This window comes from Natrix helvetica (genome assembly GCF_964273705.1).
Source record: "Natrix helvetica genome assembly, chromosome: 4".
NCBI classification, from domain to species: Eukaryota; Metazoa; Chordata; class Lepidosauria; order Squamata; family Natricidae; genus Natrix; species Natrix helvetica.
In genome coordinates, this window is record NC_138550.1 from 33,003,916 (window position 1) to 33,029,218 (window position 25,303).

At 41.1% G+C, this 25,303-nt stretch overlaps 1 protein-coding gene across 2 annotated transcripts in view; it reads left to right on the forward strand.

Annotated features, from left to right (window-relative positions):
• Window positions 1-22,762: 22,762 nt before the first annotated feature.
• The window catches only part of DCBLD2 (discoidin, CUB and LCCL domain containing 2), a 33,878-nt gene continuing 31,337 nt past the window's right edge, over window positions 22,763-25,303 (forward strand). For both annotated transcript variants that reach the window (XM_081952078.1, XM_081952079.1), the window contains exon 1: window positions 22,763-22,970. In XM_081952078.1, the coding sequence (XP_081808204.1) occupies window positions 22,859-22,970 (112 nt within the window). In that variant the 5' untranslated portion in view covers window positions 22,763-22,858. The remainder of the gene's footprint in view (window positions 22,971-25,303) is intronic.

Here is a 25,303-nt window from a genome sequence, read left to right on the forward strand (position 1 = left end):
CAGTTTCCGCGTCACCTCGATGAATCCGATTATCTAGACCCACGCCAGTCCGGCTTCCGACCCGGGCACAGCACTGAGACAGCCTTGGTCGCGTTGGTTGATGATCTCTGGAGGGCCAGAGATAGAGGTTGTTCCTCTATCCTGGTCCTATTAGATCTCTCAGCGGCTTTTGATACCATCGACCATGGTATCCTTCTGCGCCGGCTGGAGGGGATGGGAGTCAGAGGCACCGTGTTACGGTGGTTCGACTCTTACCTCTCCGGCCGGATGCAATATGTGTTGACAGGGGGGCAGAGATCGACCCCGAGGCCACTCTCTTGTGGGGTGCCACAGGGGTCGGTTCTCTCGCCCCTTCTGTTCAATGCATACGTGAAGCCGCTGGGCGAGATCATCCGTGGTTTTGGGGTTGAATACCATCTGTACGCTGATGATACGCACCTGTACATTTCAACCCCAAACCACCCCAACGAGGCTGTCGCAGTGATATCCCGGTGTCTGGAAGCCGTCGAGGTCTGGATGGGGGACAACAGACTCAAACTCAACCCCTCCAAGACTGAGTGGCTGTGGCTTCCGGCACCTCGGTTCAGCCAGCTGACTCCATCGCTGGCCATAGGGGACGAGCTACTGCCCCCTGTGGAACGGGCGCGCAATTTGGGCGTCCTCCTAGATGCCCGGCTGTCAATGGATGACCATGTGGCAGCCGTGGCAGGGGGGCGTTCCACCAGGTTCGCCTGGTGCGCCAATTGCGCCCCCTACTGGACTGGGATGCCCTACGCACAGTCACTCATGCGCTGGTGATGTCTCGCCTAGATTACTGTAATGCTCTCTACATGGGGCTTCCCTTGGGACGCGCCCGGACACTGCAGCTAGTCCAGAACGGGGCCGCGCGGGTTATCATGGGGAGGTCTAGATACTCCCACGTAACACCGCTCCTGCGCGAGCTGCACTGGCTACCTGTGGTTTTTCGGGTGCGTTTCAAGGTCCTGATTACTATCTTTAAAGCGCTCCATGGCTCAGGACCTAGTTACTTGCGGGATCGCATCCTCCCACATACATCCCTGCGGCCAATCCGCTCTCACAGGGAGGGCCTTCTCCAAGTGCCGTCCACTAGGCAATGCCAGCGGGCGGCGCCGAGGAGTAGAGCCTTCTCTGTGATGGGCCCAACCCTCTGGAATGACCTCCCCCCCGACATTAGAACCACCTCGGACTTCCGCTCCTTCCGTCAAAAATTGAAGACTCACCTGTTCCGACTAGCTGGCCTGGCATGATTATAAATGTTACATCTATGAACTCCTGGTAGTATATTCTCATCTGGTTATTTTAAGGGTAATGGTTTAGTTTTAATTGTTTTTAGGGCTTTTAGCCTCATATTTATTCTTCTGTACAGGACTCTTAATTTTAACCTCCTCCACATACATACATATATTTATAGCTCTATTTATATTTGTATTTTATCTGTGATTTATTGTGGACTGTACACCGCCCCGAGTCCCCTTTTGGGAGAGGGGGCGGTTTAGAAATGTGAATAAATAAATAATAATAATAATAATAATAATAATAATAATAATAATAATAATAATAATAATAATAATAATAATAATAATAAATAAATAAATAAATAATAAATGATTATCATTTATTTATTTGTATGTGCCTTTATTATTTTTGCAAATAACTCAAAGCAGTGAACATATCTAACACACTTTCTCCTTCTATTTCTCCCATAACAACAACGTTGTGAGGTGGTTTGGCAGAGAGAGAGTAACTGGCTGAAAATCATTCAGCTGAATTTCATGGCTAAAACAGGACTTGAAGTAATGGCCACTTTCTAGCCTCATGATTTAGCAACTAGACCAAACTGTCTGATAATTATTATAAATTATACAGAACTGAAATACTCAAATAGTTTTTATTTATTTGTATATAGAAATGAAATTTATTCAAATTCAAAAAAAACTGATTTAAATGTTTCACTTGTTTAACAGTTTAAATGATAACTCATATTTTGATTGTTTACATTGTGTAAGCATTTATGGAAGTGATAATTTTAACAATGCTGTATAGAAAAAAATGATGAATATATATGTCATTCTATAAAAATAAGAGTGATAAAAACAAATGCCTCAAAAATAAACCAACAAGATCACAACATCTTGTTTTCCTTTCCAATACCTTTATTTCATAATGATTTTAAGGAACGCATAAGCATTTTATGGCCTCACTGGGAATTCTATCATTTGTGAGACGTATTTGGCACAGACAGTTTAAGGAATCTCAATAGTAGGTTTGTACACTGCCTCTAGACACAATGCTATGTTAGAATTACAGATTCCTGCAAAATGATAAAACCAAATACATACTGTGGAACCTGAGCTAAGAATTCATGATGTCTCTATAAGAAATATACTGAGTACATTTTTATTTTGCCCCATTCTAATTGCAATGATTACATTATGAAATGTATATTGGGTGTTTTCATTATATGATAAATCAGGAGGATATTAAGTTAGGAAAAGACAATCTAAACTTTTCACCACTGAAATATAGCCAGTGACGTGCGGTGACGTTTATGACTGGTGAGGCTGGTGACGTCATCAAACCACATGGTTCCTCCGATCGCACAGGCGTAGCCCAAATGGAGAAGTTTCTTCAGCTCCAGCCTCAATCAGCGCAGCCGCGGTCCCCTTCATGTTGGCTCAGGAAGGAGGGGAATGGGATCACGTGTGCAGGGGAAGGGGATCGTGGCTCTGCTAATCTGAGGCTGTGTGCTGAGGAGCCACCTGCACACATGGTCCCATTCCCCTTGCAAAGATCCCAGGCTCGCCCGATGCAAAAAATGCCTAGGTACCGTGTTTCCCCGAAAATACAACCTGTTCCGCGCTCACTGACCTAGCGTTATCCCGAAAGTGCCAAGTTACAGGAGCGGGGGGGAGCGCTCACGTTGCTTGCCGCCTTCGGTATACCGCTAGGTTGGGGAGTGCCATTCTGTCTGGCCAGAGGGGAGAGTTGCCGGGCAGCTGCTCTCTTGTGAACTGGCTCCCAAAGAGCCGGGCACAGCCTCAGGGGCGAAGCAGCCATGAGGTAACCATGCTCACGAGCAGCCGCCCGGCAAATCCCCTCTCCAGCCGGGAAAAGTGCCATTCACTGACCTAGGGGGTATCCCTAAGGTGCCAAGCCATGTGGTGCTCTGCCTGCCCCCCCAGCTCCTGCGGCTTGGCGCATTCGGGATACCCCCTAGGTCAGTGCACGGAGCTCTGCCCAGCTGGAGAAGGGGGTTGCGTGACCGCCTGTTCCGCCCGCAGCCTCACCAAGCCCTTGCACAGCTCTCCCAGGTCACCGCCGCCGGCCGCTGCTGCCTGCCGCCACCGCCCCGCTCCGAGCAAAACTTTCAAACTCCAAAACCCGGGGCAGAGTCTTCCAGCATCGGCCGCTCTAGGAGTGCTCTCTATGGTGGGCCGGCTGCCGGACAGAGAGTTTTCCGGACAGAGTCTTCCAGCAGCCGGCCCACCATAGAGAGCACTCCTAGAGCGGCCGATGCTGGAAGACTCTGCCCCGGATTTTGGAGTTTGAAAGTTTTGCTCGGAGCGGGGTGGCTGGTTATATCAGATGCATTGGTTATCTGATTATAGAGATTACAAAGATCTCCTACAAGCAGATTCTAAAGTATTTTAACTTGCCAGTATTAAGACATCTCCTTCCTCCTTGGATGCTCTTCTAGATTGATAAATCATCTAATGAAATTTGAATGTCCTAAACAAGAAAACTTTTAAAATGTGATCATGAACTATAAAGTATTTAATAAGGGATTAATGAGTAATAATTAGACCGAAGCTATTTGTTTCAGCAGATGAGAGCATGCGGTTGACCTTGTCTGAACTTGGAAGCTAAACTGGGTCAAGCCCTATTAATCCTTGGATGGGAGATATCCAGGAAATACCAGAGCTGAGACTAGACTAGGAAGCTATTACAAAAAAAGTCAGCTCAGAATAAGGCAATGGCAATAAATTATGTCTGGGTGCCAAGGAAAGTACTTAGTCTGGTTCATAGAGGCACCATTAAGCTTGACTCAAAAAGATCTTTATTTAAGCAATTTTTTAAATACAAATGTAGCTTTCATATTTTTTAAGATTAAAAAAGAAAAGAGGAAAGGTAGTGAAATAAGTGGTGGATATTGTATTATCTTTCACACTTATTTTATCATATTTGATTTCTTGGATAGGTTGATGGGCTGTCAAACTCGCAGGCTGGATGCGTCGTGTACTGGCCATGCCCAGTTTAGTGAAGGGGGGGGGGGGGAATCCTGATACGTCACGTGATGATGCCATGACAACATGAGTTTGACATTCCTGGGTTAGAGCAAGATAAGGGAAGGAGTCTTCACATATTGCTCTTTGCTTGTTTTTTACTCATCTTATTATTAATTAAAGGAGTTCTGTGTTTAAGAGATAGGGAGTATCCTGTCTCTTAATCTCACTATTGTGCTTCTTACTTAATCACAATCTTCCATCTCTTCAAGGTATAATTTAGTTACAAGTGAGCCTTTTTGTCTTCATGTATTTCTTAAGAAATATAATTTTTATTTTAAATAGTCTTATGAAAAGAAGGACATGATGGTGACATGATAGCAGTATTCCGATATCTCAGGGGTTACCACAAAGAAGAGGGAGTCAAGCTATTCTCCAAAGCACCTAAGGGTAGAACAAGAAGCAATGGGTGGAAACTAATCAAGGAGAGAAACAACTTAGAACTAAAGAAAAATTTCCTGACAGAACAATTAATTAGTGGAACAACTTGGCTCCAGAAGTTGTGAATGCCCCAACACTGGAAGTTTTTAAGAAGAGATTAGATAACCATATGTCTGAAGTGGTGTAGGGTTTCCTACCTAAGCAGGGGGTTGGACAAGAAGACTTCCAACGTTCCTTCCAACTCTGTTATTCTAAGAAGGTTCTTCTAAATACAATGAATGCCTGTTAGCAATTACTGATATGGGCTGGGCTATGCTAATACTCTACATCCAATGTTATTATAGCTTGCAGTCAAATCAATAAACTTATAACATCCAAGACAATTTGTCTTATTTTCGGTTATAACCATTTTTAATGAGGTGTGCTGCTATTTAATTACTCCACATTATTCAGTCTTCAGCTTATACTCAAAAACATATTCCCTAAAGACTCCTGCCTTTACTCTTACAAAAAGAAGAATAAAGGAAAATCATGTATTTCCAAATATTTCCAGTACTCCCATCCAGAAAAATGGTTTCTCCAAAAATATTATTTGCATAATTGCTTTCGAAACATTTTTGATAAATATCATGAATGTATTATCATTATTTTCATTATTTTAAGTGCAACATTTGAATGAAAAACAGCTGCTTTGATATGAGAAGGAGTGTGGGCCAGTGGTTAGGCCTATGGACTAAATGCTGCTGTACTTCCAATGCTAATACACGCTTGAGCACAGTCCTGCTGGACAATTTCCTACAAGCGGCCTATGACCTCATCTTTGTTTCCTGACAGCTTGTCTAAGGCACTGAGGGTTTCCACATACTCATGATCCTCAAAAATTTTATCTTGGAAAATGAACTGAAAACAACCAGATAATTTAGTCCAGAATACTAAACATATGGATAAAGAAATAAATGTTATCAAGATAAGCAATCTTATAATCCATTGGCAGTAGAGTTGATTGGGTGCAATTGAGTCAAGCCTGGCTCTTGGTGACTAGACAGACAAATGAACTCCATCACAATCTGATGCTAGTAACAGTCCACCACTCCGCCAATGACATTTCCCTGATATCCTGACACTGACCCAGGTCAGATATCCTGCCCAGATCTTATCTATTGTTTTTCTCCTTCCCTCAAACTTTCTAACATAGTTGCAGTTTGCGGTCCATAATTTATTTGTGTTACATGACCAAGGAATAAAATTTTCTGCTTAAAAATCATTTCCTCAAAAAAGCAAAATATTTTATCCAGACCTTATTGGTTGGTTCTTCATGCAGTACTCTAAAAGTCTCCAAATCCATAATTCAAAGACATTTTTTCCTCTTGCTCTTTCTCTTGCATATAAACTCTCATTTCTGTGGGAATAAAGTTCAGAATAATTAATTGTTTTTCCAGTGCTAATGTGTACATTAACGAGTCCTTCGGGAGAGGGTGCGGCTAAGAAATAAATATATTATTATTATTATTATTATTATTATTATTATTATTATTATTATTATTATTATTATTATTATTATTATTATTATTACATTAGCACTGCAAAAACAATCTTATTATTCTAAACTTTATTCCCACAGAAATAACTTTAGCCTTTACAATAAACTTTGTAATTGTCTTCTTCCCTAGGATTAACTTGTTTACTTCTCCAGTATGCAAAAACCCCGGAATTGTCTATTGTCTTCACTTTTCCATTGCACTATTTGCTTACTGGATGATATTATGTTTACTTCTTAATATTTAACATTTTTTCATTTTCATTTTTTTCATTCGTAGCTCTTCTAAATCTTCTTTATTTTCACCTAAGCTGCATTGCCCTTCTAACTCAAATTGTTACTATTTTGACTTTCAGGTTTGATTTCAGCTATCGTCATTTTCACCATTCTTACACCATACAGTAATTATTTTTACTAAACAAGAAAAACACTGAGACACCATCTCATTGTCTTTTCTATTCTGAATCATCTGTTTCTCTAAAGTAGTAACAACTTAAAGAAAATTAAATAAATGCAAATTCTTTAGATAAAACACATTACATTAAAAGGTGTTCTATGAAAATATTGCTTTCAAATCTATTGTTGAATCCCTTTGCCACCTCTGATATATTCATGGGTACAGGTATGCAGGTCTTGGCGTATTCGGGTCTTTTCCCATGTAAGATTGAGAGTATCTTGCCGACGTTTCAAAGAGGTCCCACTCGCCATCTTCAGGCTGGTGCCTTCGGCTTTGTGCTTGTGCAATTAATGGCACATAATTAACCTAAACCCAGCATTTAATCATAACAAATCCAACTTCATATTATTATCAAATTTCCTCTCAGAATAAAGTTTTACAAGAGAAATTTTAAGATGGTGATGTGGCTGTATGGAAGCTTGATATGCTTTTCTTGTCCTGGAAATCACTAAAGCAGTTCAGATTTGGTGTAATATGCTCACTCTCTGACCTGATTGAAGGATATCAGTTCTGATATAATGATTTCTTCATTTATTTATTTATGCTATTTATTTTTAGTATAGCAGCATCAGTGCAAGAATTCGGGGGGGGGGGGGGATCACTAAATTGTTGCCTGAGATCTGATAGGCTAAAATATTTAGAATAGAATAGAATAGAAATTTAATTTGTTAGCCGCACCCTCTCCGCAAGGGACTCAGGGTGGAGTACAATAAATATACATACATACATATAAACATAAAAATACACACATATACATACATATACATACATGCATGGAGGAGGTAATAATTAAAAATACATTACATTAATAATAATAGAAAACAATTAGTTAAAAAACCCCTCAAAGAACGCTTCCTCCACCTCTCTGGGTTAATCAACCCGTCCTCGAGGTGGGCCCTTGAAAGGGCTGGAGGCCATAACTGCGAGAGGGGGGACTCTCGCAGCCGCAGTAGGTCTAGCCTCGAGTATAACATGTTAGAACAGGGCTAAAACACATCAAGTGGGAGCTGTCGATGTTAGTATGGGTTAGTGAAACCACAGTTTCCCACTAGGGGATAAATCCACAACCTAGATGGACCAGATGGAATAGTCCTGGCTGAGGGGATAGGCAGATGGATAAATAGCCAACTAGTAAATAGAGAGGACTGGGAGGTCAAAAAACACCAGTCACCACGCCAGCCAGCGCACTATCCACCTTCTGCCCGGCTGCCAGACCAACCTAACGGGCCAGCCTGGGTCCTGGGCGAAAGCCAGTGTGGTCAGCAACAAAAATCCCGACCCTCGAGCTGGAAATGAGGGTCGGCAGCATCCCTGCCCGTCAGAAAGCCCATCGCAGTAAGCGGAGCTCAGAGGCAGACCTCCATTCCTCCGGAACCTCCTCCTCCTTCCTTGATCATTTAACCAATGATCAAATAAATATGGGCAATATGTGTTGTATTTCTGTTCTCCTCTCTTTTGCAACAACAAAAGGGCTTTAATAACACATTTATTTTGGTATAGGTATCGACTACTTCATTAGATGAATAAAACGTTTGCCCTCTGGTTTCAGATATGCATAAATAAAGCATTTATATGAATGTAAATTTAGGTATCTTATATTAAAGTAATTTCTTGTTGATACGGATATAACCACATCATCTGCCATCCCGATGTGTTACATTAATTTTAGAAGAAATTAATAAATTTATAGTAATGCATTTGGGGGTTCTGCACACTAGAGGGCATTGTTGTACTGTACTATTGATACACTATCACTAAAAAGGTACTTCTGTTTAAAAAGTCTTAAATTACTCTTGTCTAAATTAAATGTGATTTGTATTATGTGTTAAATGCGTGTTATTCAGCGGTTTACATAGCAGTTCCCTCAGAATTCTTTCTAGCTAATACAAAATACAAAAATTATATCATAATAAAGGAATGGAAAGCATGCAGGGTATTAGATGTTTATTGATTAATTTATATCTAGTTTTTCATCTAAGAGCAAAATGCAAAGAATAAGCATGATTAAGGCTGACCTAAACATAATTCTTCCTATTCTAGCCTAACACTTTAACCACCACAAGTTACCCTTCCCTAAAATATTAACAAATTTTGGATTCCAGTTCTGTGTATTGTTGGAGCTGAAATTCAACAAATTTATATGGGATAAAGAAAGAACAGAAAAAGGAGTAGGAAAGAAAGAAGGAAAATAAGAAACAACTTTCTCTACCACTTGCTTTTACCACTATCATTTTAGAAATAATAAATCATAGAGCCAAATCCACGGGAAAATGCTCAAGAAATTGACAGTATTCAATGTCAATACCAACATTTCTGCAGTAGTTAGAGGAGTTGTTAAAACACTCCAGGTGCCTAATTTATCTGAATGATCAAGTTTTATCTTAATTTGAAGTGCAGTGATAGGACAGGTCAAAGGAAAACTGCTGTCCAGTTCACACAGATTTTGTAAAGGCAGTAAATTAAAAGAATATGGGCAAGGTTTATTGAAAAATGGTGTCCACCAGTTGCTTAAACATATACGATTGGCTAGAGCTGCACTGTTTGCTATGGTTTCGGTGCTTCCTGTTGGGATATTTCCATAAAGTGGTCCAGAAGGAACAAATTACAATCACATCATTAGAAACGTTTATTTAATTATTATTTTTGGTGGGAAGCATGTCAAATTGTTGTGGCTTGTGGTAAATGCTACAGACTTTTATTCATACCTATAATTCTTTTAACAGTTTCTTGTTGCTTTTGTTCATTGCTATCTGCTTGCTTGTCTGAAATATAACTTTCTTGAAGTCCGATGAAGTCATTTTCCAGTTTTGGTCAAAGCCACTGCAGCTGTAAAAAGGGCATGATGCAACTACTTTTTGTTTAGGAATAGCATTTTTGCTTGAGAGAGGCATCTTATTGCATTCCAGATATACTCACCTGAAATGAAATCATGGATCAAACATTAAATCTTGTCAGTACTCCACTGATTTCATTGAATAGTTAACATATTGTTATAGAAAAGCAAGTGTTTGGAAAGGAATGTATGGGATGTAATAAAATTGTTGGATGTGTTATACAAAGATGTCTTAGTAACAAAGACCAAGTGGTGCAAGGCTATCTGATTCACTTTGCAGCCAAATATTTCTCACCTTTGGAAATGACCATTGGCTTACCTGAAGGGTCGTTTTCAGTATGCTGCGAGGAGAGTCCAAGCAATGGGTTAAACTCAGCCAATCTGCCCAGGACTAAATTGAAACTTTAGCCATGCCTCTGGTGTTGCCTTGACTTGCCAGATTTTCAATAAAGGCATGGAACTGTACGCGTTGATAAGAAGTTCAGACTAGTCCAAAAAAACCAACAGGTCCAATAAACTGTGACAGCAGAGAAAGACCCCACGGTGGGGTTGGACTCTCCTCGCAGCGTACTGAAAATGACCCTTCAGGTAAGCCAATGGTCATTTTCCAGTACGCTGCTTAGAGAGTCCAAGCAATGGGACATACCCAAGCTAAATGTCACTAGGGTGGGAAACAGAAGAGTCCAGAGTCTCTCCGCTGTTATGCATCCCCGGTAGGACTCACTTACCAAAAGCCTCTTCCGCAGAAGCAGATTTGTCCAATTTATAGTTCCGAACAAATGGAAATAAGGAAGTTGAAGTAGCTGCCTTGCAAATCTCTTCTTTTGGCGGTCAGGTCGCCCAGGCCGCTGTGGTAGCAGCACTCCTCGTGGAATGTGCAGTGATATGACGAGGCACCAGTCTGGATTGTAAGATATATGCGAGGGAGATGCATGCCCGCAGCCAGCAACCGATGGTGAATGAAGAAACTTTGCGAACTTGAGATGCAGGTTGAAACGAGATGAAAAGCAATTCAGAACATCTATTAGCTGCTGTACCCTTGATGAACTTTCGTAGAGTGCGGCGGATGTCAAGCATGTGCTATCTCTTTTCCCTCAGATGTCTGGGATGAGGACAAAAATCCGGGAGAACAACCTACTGGGCATGGTGAAATCAGGAATTGATCTTGGGAATAAAAGTCGGGTCCAGATGGAAGACCACGCTATCAGGATGAATCCGACACAAGTCCTCTCTCACCGATAGAGCTGCCAACAGATGTGATGGCAATTAAGAAAACTGTCTTAAAGATGAGATGTTTCAAGCTGGTGGAACATAGAGGCTCAAAGGGTGCTGATATAAGGGCCCGTAACACCACCTCAAGTTCCCATGATGTGTACCTATGGACAACTGGAGGTCTCAGATTGGTGGCACCCTGCAGGAAGTTACTGATGATGGGGTGTCATCCAAGAGACGAGTGACTGTTGGGTGCAAAAATTGTGGATAGAGCAGCCACCTGGCACCTGAGGGTGTTAGGTGCCAGACCCTGGTCATGTCCCTCCTGCAAATAGTCCAGAATCTGGGGGACAGTAGCTGCGGTCGGTGTTATGTCGTGTGTGGTGCACCATCTTTCAAAGGATCTCCAAGTGGAGTCGTACATTTTGGTGGTAGCAGGTCATCTGGATGCCTTAATGGTGTGGATGACTTTGACAGAGAGACTGCCCCTGCTCAGGAGATCCCTCTCAAGTGCCATAAAGCTAGTTGTAGCCACTGGGGCTCTGGGTGTTGTAGAACTCCCTGGCTGAGGGAGACCTCCTGTGGGGAAATCAGCCAAGGTGGATTGATGGACAGACTCACCAGATCGGTGAACCAGGTCCTCCTTGGCCAGAAAGGAGCCATGAATAGAACTTCTGCTCTCTCCTCCAGGATCAGGGTGGCATCTGCCATGTATTCAGTGGCCGCAATGATTAGGTTAACATCCTGCCTAAGTCTGGTATCCCCAGCCGGGAGCTTAGTGAGTAACTGTCTTAACCAAAGAAGGGAGGCTCTAGAGAGAAAAGAGGCAGAGGCGGACGTTTTAATTGCCCAAGCAGCCGCCTGATGAGCTTTATGGCAGGCCTTCTCTGCTCTCTTGTCCTCAGCCTTGAGACCCTCCAGGAGGTCGAGTGGGAGTACTGAGGAAGAAGTGAGCGCAGCCACCGGCTCATCCAAGTCCTCCAGACTAGCATCCACTGTGTATAATTTCCTGTCACTACCACTAGGGGTGGCAAGGGTGGCAGGCTGAGCCCATTGTTTCTGTACCACGTTGAGAAATAATTTGGGAATAGGTACAATTTCTTGAGCCTGCATAGGCTCTTCAAACTGAGGTCCAAGGGATCAGGAGCAACCTGCTCTGGGGTGGTAAAGCCCAAATGGGTAGAGGCCTTTGCCTTATTCAAAATAGACTTGAAATTAGCCTGTTTGAATAAGCCGGAGAAGGGGGGTTTGTCTGGAACAGCTGACTCATCCCCTGAGAATGCTGGCTCAGGGATAGGAAGGATATCTTCCTCCCAGGCCGAGTCCTCGCTATCCAGCGAGGAATGGGGGGAAGCAGGTTATGGGGCCTGTACCACCTCCCTGGGAGGATCCGGGGCCTGAATATAATGAGTCTTGCAAGGGCGCTTGCCACGCTGGCGCGTCCCACTCTCAATGCCCTGGGCTATGGCCCTAGTAATTACATCTTGCATTTCAGCAGAGAGATCGGGTCCCCGATCTTCTGCAGGGTGACCTCTATGAGGTGGATGGGCGAGCAGAGATTATGGAACCAGGGGTCCCAAGGGAACTGGATCCCCTTCCCCCTCTGATAGACATTCAAAAAGGTCTGCATGGTCAGCCATTGAAGCCCCTGGTGAGCCTGGAAAGCAGCGATGGCCAGTGAAGCCTGAGGGGAAAATTCCTGCCCTTCCCCTTCACTTTTGGAAATGGGGGGCCTTTGCTCTGGTTTGACCTCCGGTGAAGGATCCCTGGGGGGAGACCGATTGGTGGCCTCGGCCTGCTGCTGGGCCTTGAAAAATTGTTTTTCCAAGGCCTTTTGCTATCTGAGGGCATTTTTATCACAGCCTGGCCCCAGTTGCTTGTCCTGTCTGGAGGAAGGTTTGCTGGCTTTCAGGGGCCCCCTTGCCACCTTGCTAGCCTGTCTGGGAGGAATCCTGCTGTTGGAAGTCTAGCCTGGCTAATATCCCCAGGGGCCTGCTCCACCATAACAGCAATCTGGATGACTGGAAGGGACTAGGGGGGCTCTTCACTCACAACCCAAAGTTGGCACACAAATGCCTTAGCGCTCCGCAGGGGGAGACACTGAAGGTAGCAGGCAGGAGTAATAAATTGAAGGCAGTCTCTCAGGTGCGAGTTAATCTCACTCCCAGCATGAGTGCAGATGCAGAACTAACGAGCCTGATCCCTGATGCTAAGGAAGATCTCGAGCCACGGGGAGCAATCCCCCAACAAAGATCCCGCCAGAGGACTGGACAAGAAGTCTGCAGCGGTGATCAGCAGGGAGCAGGGCAGGAAGAGAAGCACCGGGAGGCAGAAACACGCGGGAAAGGAAAGCCAATCCAAAATGGTCGCTGGAAGCAAAAAAACACCTGCCAAGGTTCCACACCAACAGCCGGCTCCCCAACGAGCACGGACAATGGCAACAGAAATCCCTGCCGGGAAAAAGCAATCGCACAGACAAGTTGAAAAAGTGTGATCGGGTGGGCATCGGCAGTCCAACCCCAAGCTCCCAATGGCAGCTGCCAGCAAACTCTGCGGCGCCCGAGCGACTCCAGGACACCATGGAAGCCAGGAAAAGGTGAGAAATAGCGAAAGGGTTATGTAAGGGATCTTCCCACCTCTCCTGCTCTCTAGGGAAGGAAAATTAAAGGAAAAAAACTCAAATTAAAACAGAAAAAAACTTTGGAGAGTCCAAGCCAATCTGAAAGGACTGAAGAGAAACTGAGAAACGCACCACTGGGCTTTGACTGAATTGAAAATCTGGCAAGTCAAGGCAACACCAGAGGCGTGGCTAAAGTTTCAATTCAATCCTGGGCAGATTGGCTGAGTTTAACCTCATTGCTTGGACTCTCCAAGCAGCGTACTGGAAAACAACCTCTCTTACACTTGCTGTTAGTCCAGAGAGTGGGTAGCTTGAGAAGAACACTGACACTGACATCCCCTAAACTCCACTAAAGCTGTTAACTAGGCTGGTAACAAAATGTTGGGAAACCAACCCACAAGCTCAGAGAATGAACCTTCACCGTCATCCTACTCCTAAACTACAGATATTCGCCACTGGTGGGTAGCTTATTGCAAGTAGTTCCCAACATAGTTAAATGATTAAAGTTTTGACTAGGACTGTAGAGACCAAATTTCAACTTCATACTCAGACATGGAAACTCACTGGATTGCTTCAACCAATCATTTGCAATCTGACTCAAGGGTTGTTGGTGGGATAAAAGGTATGCCTTGCATACATTTGCAAGAATTAATGAAATTACACGAATGAATGAATAAATGAATGAATGAATGGATCTAGAGTGTTGTTTGGAAAAGCCTTTTACATTCCTGTCAAACAGACATGTACCCAAAATAAATGTGCTAAGTTCATATATATATAGAAATTGCTCCAGGCATTCCAGAGTTCTGCTGGAAGACAGACAGACACATTTAAAGGTGTGTGTGTTCCAGTAGAACTCTGGAATGCCTGGAGCAATTTCAACCAAACTTGATACACGGATGACTTACTATCTGGAAACAAATACTGTGGGGGTAAGAAACCTCTATCACCCCTCGGGGGGGTTGAGGTGTTCTGTTAAGATACAGCCTGTTGTGCCTTAAATGGCTTCTACTGTATTGCCTTAAAACAGCTTCTACTGTACAGCGCAGTAGAGTTGCTGTGGTAACGGCTTCACAGTATTCCACAAGGGGGCCCCCTCTGGTAAGGGGAGAAATCCAACATTAGAAAGTACGCTTCTGGGGGAACAGGGAAAACATTTTAAACTTATTTTAATTGTTGCTGAAATCAGGGCTCAGGGAGAAGTTGCTCTTGCAGGCTTCATAGTACTCCATAAAGGGGCTTCCTCTGGTAAGAGGGAAAATCCAACATTAAAAATTACATTTGGTCTGGACATTTTCCCCCTATAAATAAATACCTGGGCAATGCCGGGCTATTGGCTAGTCTAATATAAACCTAGTTTTGAAATACTGGCAGGAATTACAGTATTCTTTCAAAGGAAATTGGAGTTTTCCGAGAAAGCAGGACAAATGTTTTTGTGTTAAATACTATCTGCATGTTTCTAAGTGGCCAATCAAAAATGACATCATTGCTTCTAGCTGTCAAGATCAGCTCACATGGGAAACCTTAGTTTATATTACAATCAGCTGTGGGAATGCATCAGGGATGATCTCATCCAGAGATGAATAGTTTGAACTTGGCACTTTTTCTTTACATGAAATTAACCTGTCCTTAATTGGTGTGAGTCTGAGACATTCAGACTTCCTGTAACATTTCAGGTCATTATTGCTTAAAAACAGATATAAAATTAAAGGGAAAATCCAGTTTATGCAACTATTCAGTTCACTAAAATTTACGATAGCAGAAAATCATTAGGTACAAATGGATTTCTGCTGGACTATGTGGGAAAGACTTCAATTGTTAAGCATATTATCCTTCTAGATGCTCATTGATTACAAAACACATCACAATGTAAGTGTCAACATATTCATATCTGTAACAGATTAATAGGGGATCAGTGTATATGCATATAGTTGGCAACTCTATTTGGTTTCTCTGATTGGGCTAAGTATGTCTAGAAAATAAACAATGGAAAGCAAGCAAGCAAGAAAATGCACTAATAAATAAAAACTAGAGAAAAGTCAGAGTGTATTTATACTTTTAGGGAGCAGCTATGCTTTCATTTTTTCCCCATGGAGTTTGTAGAATATTCTTCATCCTTCTGAATTGCCCCAGCACTGGATATACTGCTCAGTTTGTGCCTTTAAGAGAAAACTTGCCTCAGAAACAATAGAAAGTGCATTGTTTATCTGGACTACACTGAGATAAAGGTGTTTCACACAGTTTGGAAAGATAGCGAATACTGCATATCTACACACTGCCTGTGTGGTCAGTTACTATAAGGAGATAACAACAGAGAGATCAGTAAGCAAGTCAATGTCTATTTCCCCCTGTCCTGCTCTATGTTAATACACAAATCTGTGGTAAATGAACTGCAGCTCTTGTGCACTTTTTTAAAGGGACAATATGTACATTTTTGAGGTCTGAAATTAACCCCTGATAAATGTTCTTATGTTAGTCTTATGTACATGATAAGTAGATGAAATGGTGATTGAAACAGAAAGACAGGATCAATATTGAGAACATTACATCAATGGTCCCCTTAGTTCAAGGGTCTTTAACTTCAGCAAAGAACAGGAAGATCATGACCATGGAGAGTCTCACTAAAGGTAGCATTTCAGAATGTAGATAGATCAGCATTTCAGTTCATTAAAATTATTTAAATACAATTAGCATTATGTTCTCATGCATTTTCCTTGTGTTGTTTTGGAAGTTATTATTCGGTGCTGCCCAGAGCTATTTTAAATCTCTGATTTTAAGCCTTATAGAAGTGGATTGGGAGTTGCAGAACTGGAAGGAAAGGATTAGCCATTTTCCTTTTTCCTTGTTCTCATTGAACGAATGGCAATAAAGCCGATTGCTGAAGGTTTTGAGTCTCTGTGTGTTGCACTGTCCAAGAACAATAATAGGATGCTATAATTAGAGGAATACAAGGACAGGTTGTTGAAATGGTGATGAAGAAACAGGATGAAAGCTTATCCATTTTTGGGAAAAAAGATAATCTCTAAAGTTATCCAAGTTGCTAAAGTTCCAAGGAATGCAATTTACACAAGACAAACTTTTAGCATCAAATGATGAAAACATATTATAAGGCATATCAAGATTTAATTGATAACACTTTGGTTCCAAATACTATTCAGATAATTTCCTGATAAACCTTACAGTGGAGTGGTGCCAAAATTGCCAAGTCTATTCTTCACAATATTGTTGTTTTACTTTACTACTATATATTTTTCAAGAAATGTTTTCAAATAAATAGGAAGATACAAGTAATGAATAAGCAATTGCATTGATTTAACTGAAATCAGAAATTTACCTAAGATTTTTACCATAGCATGATCAACAATTTTATAGAATTAAAATTTGGGAAATTTTCCTGTGGCTTTATTAAAACACAAAACAGTACACCATTAAATTATGAGCTAGCCATTAAATATCAGCTCAGTGCTTTCATCATGAAGTCATCTGAAACTCCAGCTCATTTCTTATTTATTTCTTCCACACATTTCATTAAATCTATGATTTCCTCTGAAAGATTAATCTCCCGGAATCAACATCTGCAGACACAAAATGAACTAGAATTTTTATTGTTATCTAAAATCCATCTGATGAGTCTGAGTTAAAAGAGTTGATGGACTTCAGCAAGTGTTTCAGAAGTCATTTATTATTCTTGTATGTAATAATGGATATCAAAAATCAAGTTTTAAAGGGCAAGGTGCTTTTTTAATGCAACAGTTTGGAAATATCATTGAACCGCTTCCTTTGGCTATGTGGAGCAGTCTTTATTATTGTTTTTATATAATTCACTTATTAGCAATAAAGCCATAAACAAGACATATTATTGTCAACAAATAGTAGAATTTATCCTCCAATAGAGCAGCTTTTATAATTTTGAAAGTTGGTTAATATTTGTGTACGTACACACCAGGGTCTTTCCCAGCTTCAGTTTCATGGATAATTTTCTCCATGCCAGTATTTCTATCATTTTGGGGGGATATATTTTGTTATAAAATATTAAATATTAAAAAAGGATGTTTGGTAGTCAATTTAACCCAAAGAACAGGTTTGACAGCATCTATAGTACATGTGTTCCATTACGGCAAATTCAATTAATATGTATTTGTTTCGTACATACATTTGAACGGACTCTGGAAGAGAATTACACATACATTGGAAAAGTGTTGTACCAAATAGGAGAATTTGTTCATCTAATATTGTCAAATGTGATAATTTGGTTCCACAAATATATTTTCCTACTCTATCTCTGAATATGTTAGGATGTGAACTGGGAATTTTTGCAAAAGTACTGTTCTGAGTTCCAGCAGTTCTCGATGACAATATAAAAAGTAATCATGGAGCTCATAGATTTTACATTCATTAGAATGACACCTATTCCTTGTGGAGCAGCAAAAGAATATAAATATATAAAGCCACTGTTTTGCCAAAAAGCTACAATTTCAAAAATGTTTCTCTGAGCATATTCTATTTATTTATTTTTATTTTATTTATTTAACATGAAATAAATAACAGATATAAGTATAAACATGATTATGTATACATGAAATGAATACAAAGGAATATTAGAACAGGGACGGTAGGCATGCTGGTGTGCTTATGCACGCCCCTTAAAGACCTTTTAGGAATGGGGTGAGGTTGACAGTAGACAGTCTTAAGGTTAAAGTTTGGGGTTTAAGGAAGAAAACAGTGTCAGGTAGTGCATTCCAGGCATTGACAACTCTGTTACTAAAGTCATATTTTCTGCAAACAAGTTTGGAGCAGTTTACCATAGGTCTGTATCTATTGTATGCTCATGTGTTGTTGTGGTTGAAGCTGAAGTATTCATTGACAGGTAGAACATTGTAGCAGATATTTTTATGTACTACGCTTAGGTCGGATTGAAGACAGCAAAGTTCTAAGTTGTTTAAGCCCAAAATTTCAAGTCTGGTGACATATGGTATTCTGTTGCGAGCAGAGGAGTGGAGGACTCTTCTCATGAAATATCTCTGGACCTGCTCTATTAAATTAATGTCTGATATGCAGTGCGGGTTCCAGATGAGCTGTATTCAAGAATTGGTCTAGCAAAAGTTTTGTATGCCCTAGTTTGTTTTCTATCTCTCTCTATTGTCACCTATAGACACAATGAAAAGTTTAAGTGCAAATGAAATAAGTGTTTTAAAAAAGGAAGTGAGTAATCTACTTTTATGTAGCTGTTTGCAAGTCCAGTTCACTAGAGCAAACTGTGCTCCCGAGTCTTTGAAACAAGTCATATAACCAGATGTTTCTTCACAATGTCTGGCACTATTTGTATTTACTTGCAGCTCTAACTTTGATAGAGTTGGGAACAAAATGATCTAAACCAGATTCTTAAGAAAACTGACCTTTTCTAAAGTTGCTTATGATCAAATACATGTGAAATAGCAAATTCTCTGGAAAAAAATATTCTAACTGGCTGTCAAATGCTCCCATTCTATGGCACCAAATTAACTTATCACTAATAAACTTTTCATATTTCCTGGCATTAGAAAAAAAATCTGTCAGAACCTAGATATTGTTATCAGAATGTGAGATATTGCACTCTAAAGGTCCCAATGGCATACTTGTACTCCCCACGGCAAAATCAGAAGTGAAAGTCAATATTCTAAGGAAAAATGTATCCAGCTGTGAAAAATTCAAGATGTAAAAACAAACAAAAAAGATCATATATTCAAGCTCTGTACTTTGTAATAACAAGTGTCTAACCTGTTAAGATAGAGATGTGGTGGCTCAGTGGCTAAGACACTGAGCTTGTCAATCAAAAAGATTGACAGTTCGAATCCCTAGTGCCACATAACGGAGTGTGCTCCTGTTACTTGTCCCAGCTTCTGCCAAGGTAGCAGTTCGAAAGCATGCAAGTAGAAAAATAGGGACCACCCTTGGTGGGAAGGTAACAATGTTCCGTGCGCCTTCGGAATTTAGTCATGCCGGCCACATGACCACAGAGGCATCTTTGGACAGTGCTGGCTCTTAGGCTTTGAAACGGAGATGAGCACTGCCTCCTAGAGTTGGGAACAACTAGCACATATGTGCGAGGGGAGCCTTTACCTTTTTAACCTATTAAGATATACTCCCGAGTCCTTCCTTCACTGATAATTTTAATCTATAATGCATTCAAATAAAACCTTAGAACTTGATTGTCCCTTTTAATGAGATTCTTCAACATTTTAACAAGCCTCTTTGTAAATCCAATATAAGAAAATTACCAAGTCAGTCTGTTGGCTTATTGTTTATATGTGTCTCTTTCTATTGTTAAAACATCAGCTTGATTTTTTTCCCCTGAATATCCAGTATAGTATTATTTTTTTGATGTCATTCTTGTAGACTATAATTTGTAAATTCACTTTCAACTCAGTCTTGCTCTTGTCATGTAAAATTTGTTTTTCTTTTTAATAGCAGAATATTTTGTTCTCCGTCCGGTTTGGATAAATAGCAGCCATACCAGACTGCTCAACATAAAACTGAATCACACTGCATGCACCATATCATACAATATCACTGATGCTATAAACAACAGCTTTGCTCCAGACATCCAACTATTAGGGCAGTTGGAAACTTCCTGGGTAAAAACGTCAATTTGCTTCAGGATGTGGCTGGATGTGAGAATGGTCCTCTATTGCTCATCCAAGTGTCACAACATTCCCTGCTTTACAGCTGAACCAAATGGATTCAATCGCCCCGTAAAAACCTGCACATGCACGTTCACAACCAGCAAACTAATGTGCTGAAGCTGGCCAGGCTAAGGACATGAATACCTGGTAGGCAGAAATCCCCCCCCCCATTTTCCTGCCCAAAAACTAAAGTACGTCTTATACTCCGGAGCATCATATACTATGAAATAATATGGTAATTAATTGGTCCATGGTAGTATAGTCCTTGACTTATAACGGTTCATTTAGTGACTGTTCAGTTACAACTGCACTGAAAAAAAAGTGACTTATGACCATTTTCACGCAACCATTGCAGCATGGTCCCATGATCAAAATTTTGGCAACTGACTTGTAGTTATGATGGTTTGAGTGTCCTAGGGTCATGTGATCACCTTTTGCAACAGGCAAACTCAATGGGGAAGCCAGATTCACTTAACAACCATGCTACTAACTTAACAACCGCAGTGATTCACTTAACAACTGTGGCAAGAAAGGTTATAAAATGGGGCAAAATTCAATTAACAAATCTCACTTAGCTAAATAAATTTTGGACTCAATTGTGGTTGTAATCCAAGGACTATCTATATACATATTCTTTATATACCTACCTTTGTTAAACATAAATTAAATTCTTTCCAGACAATGATTCATTACACAAAACACAAAATCTGTATTGAGTTGTTGAGGGTAATTTATACATTCCCAGACAGCATTGCAATTGCAATCCAAGACTATTCTTCTAGACTCCATCATGGAGAAATGCACTTTTTTTTCAATTTTGTTACATCTTCCTTTTAAAAATATTTTTATTAAAATAAAATATCCATGCTAATGGACTATAAAATATGAATTAACGACAGATATTACAGGCTTCGAAAATGTAGGATCCATCAATAAAATGAAGCAAATGATGTGTGGCTAGAAAATATTTTAATGGAACTTAGATTTTCATTGATCAGATAAAAAAGATTTAGGCTGAAGTGGAATGCTTGAGCTTCCACATATAAGAAATCATGTCATTCTTGTAGACTATAATTTGTAAATTCACTTTCAACTCAGTCTTGATCTTGTCATGTAAAATTTGTTTTTCTTTTTAACAGCAGAATATTATATACTAGGGGCTTGCCTGTTACATGGTTATTAGTTGGACATTCCTTCCAGGTGCAATGAGTTGCAAGGAACAAATACTTTAAGGTAGCAATACAGGTAGTCCTCAACTTACGACCACAATTGAGCCCAAAATTGATGTTGTTAAGTGAAACATTTAAGTGAATTTGTTCCATTTTACGACTTTTCTTGCCACATTTGTGAAGTGAATCACTGCAGTTGCTAAATTAGTAACATGGTTCATAAGTGAATCTGAGTTCTCCACTGGCTTTGCTTGTCAGGTGGCAAAATGACTGCTGAGCACTGCAACTGTCATAAATATGAATCGGTGGTCAAGCATCTGAATGTAAATCACATGACCACTGGGATGCTGCCATGGTCGTAAGTGTGCAAAATGGTCATAAGAAGGGGTAAAATTCAGCAGGTTCAGGAGAACTGGTAGTGGGGATTTTGAGTAGTTCGGAGAACCGGCAAATATACGATATTGCCAAAAGTATTCGCTCACCCATCCAAATAATCAGAATCAGGTGTTCCAATCACTTCCATGGCCACAGATGTATAAAATCAAGTACCTAGGCATGCAGACTGTTTTTACGAACATTTGTGAAAGAATGGGTCTTTCTCAGGAGCTCAGTAAATTCCAGCGTGGAACTGTGATAGGATGCCACCTGTGCAACAAATCCAATCGTGAAATTTCCTCGCTCCTAAATATTCCACAGTCAACTGTCAGCTATATTATAAGAACGTGGAAGTGTTTGGAAACGACAGCAACTCAGCCACGAAGTGGTAGGCCACGTAAACTCATTCAACATCAGTGTGCGACCTCACAAATGCGCTTCTGGAAGAATGGTCAAAAATTCCCATAAACACACTCCTGAACCTTGTGGACAGCATTCCTAGAAGAGTTGAAGCTGTTATAGCTGCCAAGGGTGGACTGACGTCATATTGAACCCTATGGATTAGGAATGGGATGTCACTGACAGTAAATTCATATGTGAGTAAAGGCAGGTAAGCGAATACTTTTGGCAATATAGTGTATCACCTCTAGCTGGCTCCAGAGTGGGGTGGGAACGGATTTTGCAGTACCCTTCTTCCCCTGCCATGCCCACCGGTAGTTAAAAAAACTTTGAATTTCACCACTGGTCATAAGTCACTGTCTTCCGTGCTTTGTAACTTCGAACATTACTAAATTGACTGTTATAAGTCGAGGACTTCCTGTACTAGAGATTTCCCTTCGATTCGCCAATTTGAGTCCTTTAGAAAGGCATGACTCTGACCCCCCCCCCCCCACACACACACACACCACCACATCTGGCTGTTAAATAGATCCCCACCATCCTCCCCCCAAAAAGCGCTTGGTTGCGAGGTTGTCGCCTTCTACGCCCGGGATTCCCTTCGGTCTATCCGCCTCCTCGTCTACAGAGCCAAGCCGCGACTCAGCCAGGCCGGCGGGAAGGCTCCGAGGACCAGCGGCCTGGAGAGACCCTCTTGTGCAGGAGGCGCGGCTGCCGCCGCTGGTAGCGGGGCAGCCTGACAGACCCGGAAGTGGTTGAGGCTACCGGGGGCGGCGGGATCCAGCGGTGAGTGGGGGGAGAGGAAGGGGAGGGGGCGGTGGCCGGATCCACGAGCGGCCCCCGGAGACGCGCAGCCGTTCGCCTCGGGATGCATTCGGACAACCGGCTGCTGCTGCGCAGGAGAGGCGGGAAATGGTGAGCGGCCGCGAGCGCCTCCTCCTCCTCGTCCCCCCGGGGACCCGGCCCGCGGCGCTCCCCCTGCTGTTGCTCCTGCTGCTCAGACGGGACGCGGTTGCTCAGAAAGGTAGGTGGGGAGGGACCCCGGTGGCGGGGCAGGAGAAACCTTCCCGCCATTGTGCCTTGACGCTCGGCCGGAGCGCACCCGAGAGGAGCATCGCCCTCTCTCCCTTCGCCCTCGGATGTCATTAATATGTGGGGAAAGGGGGAAAGGGAGGGGGAAAGATGGGGCAGTCTAATCCAGAGATGCTCCTCCCATAAAACCCTCAATTCTGTACATCTGCAGCGAGCTTCTGCCATCCCGTCCTGAAGTTCTGCAAACTTTCAACGCCCTTCCCAAGTTTCACAATTTGGAATAGTAAAGAAATGCAAAATGGCTTGTTTTCACCCGAACACAGTGGGACTCCAGTCCTTTTGAGTTCCCGCAACTTTTAATCGACGGTGGAATCTGTAGTAAAACGCAGTGAGGGTTTAGTAGTCCGGGGTACCGTTTTTCTCTCTCTGCCCAGGGAGTTTTCGCAACTTTTCGCCAAAAAAAGTCTCACTCTTTGCTTCTTCGCTGATGAAGCTGAATGTACGCCTGGACGAAGTGCTTGCCTTTTTCTTTTTGAAAACGAATTCTTTGCAAAAAGAATTGGGTGTGCCCCAGATCGGCAAAAAGAAAAGAAAAATCTATAGTGTTGGGGAAAATGTGCTGTCATCTCCAGAACATCCCCTATTAATTTGTTAAAGCAAAGACCTAGTGTTTTGAAGTCTAGTAGTGTAGCCCAGTTCAAAAGGTTCTCCTAGTTCTGGCAAAGTAGGTGGAATGGGATACATTCAGGAACCAATGATGGCAAGATGATGCCAGCCAATAAGTTTGTCTGTTTTGCAAACTGCAATCCAATGGATGTTTAGGAATAATGAGAACATTTATTCTACATGGTGAAGGAAAGGTGTGTGTATTTGGAAATGGATTATTTGGAAGTGTATTGTTTAATATGCTTATTTTTTATTTGTGTTGATGGACTTTGTAAACTACTTAGGATCACTCTGTTGAGCCTGTAAGTTTCTGACCCCAGATGTTTTACTAATAGGGTAAGCATATAAATAAACATAAAATTTAGTTGAAGCGCTTTAATTTTTTTAGAAATGATAAGGTTTTTAAATTATGTCATGTTTTGGAAATAGTATCTGTATGAGGAGACTACTTCTACAGCAGCATTGCTCAAGTGAATAAACCTCGCTCTCTATCCATAATTTTTGTAATACTTTAGCACTATCTAACATACAAATGCATCTGTCAGTGAGACCAAATAAGGGCAGAAACAGAGACACAGTGTGCGAAGACAAAATATTGTTTGCACTTTAAAAAAAACCTTTGTCTTTAAACACTGTATGTTAAACAATGTAAAGTAAAAGACTTGAAAGGAAATGATTATTGTATGTGAAATGATGGGATGGAATTAAAGAATTAAGAGTTAGAAAAACAAAGAGGAGGATCATTTGGAGGAGTGTGGATTTTAAAAGGAAAAAAAGGCTGCTCTCACATTTTTTTCTATCAGAATGAGATGCCATAAAATATATACATCTGTCCTTCTCTTCACCTTATCACAGCATCCCTAGATTTATCATTCATTTAACAGGCAGATAACTGTTAGCTTACTTTGATTTGAGGAATGCGATTTGACCTCTCAATGTAAGATACTTTCTTTTCCTTCCTTGTGAAGTTGTTTTCTTAGGTATGTGCCAAATGTTTTTAAACTTCTTTTTTGCACTTTGACATTTGGCACTACCCGCATACTAAACTTATCAGAAGGAAGAGACTACAAAGGGTTTGGAATCAGGATCAGGGACATTTAAAAAGTGCAGTTCTATCTCAAGTCAGTTAAAAAATTCACATTCTGTGCCATTTGGGCCTGGATCCATTACAGAGTACAGCCATTACATATATACAAAGGTGTTTATAATGCAGGATTTGATGTTCACAAAAAATGTTTTGTTCATCTGTTTAGTGTTTTATGATAAAATGTGATTGATTCTAATGTCAACATTCTGTTTTATTACATCTACTGCAGTGTTACAACTATTTAGCATGTAAAGCCTACTGTAGAATGACAATTGTCAATATGCATATATTTTGCCTTATCTATTTTGCCTTATCCTTTTTGCCTTGCATTATTGTAGGGATAAATAGCTTTGCATACATTCATATTTTCCACAATGACCTGAAAATTAGCTCTCTGTAGATTCAACTATTTCCCTTATTTACTATATTTCCTGATAGTCAAACTAAGAGAATGATCAAAGGATGATATTAAATACCTGAGAGAGTCTTCATGCCAAAATCTTTAAATCATGATTTAATTACCTCTGTGGAAAGCAGCTAATTTCATTGACTACAGATCCCTTCATTTCAAG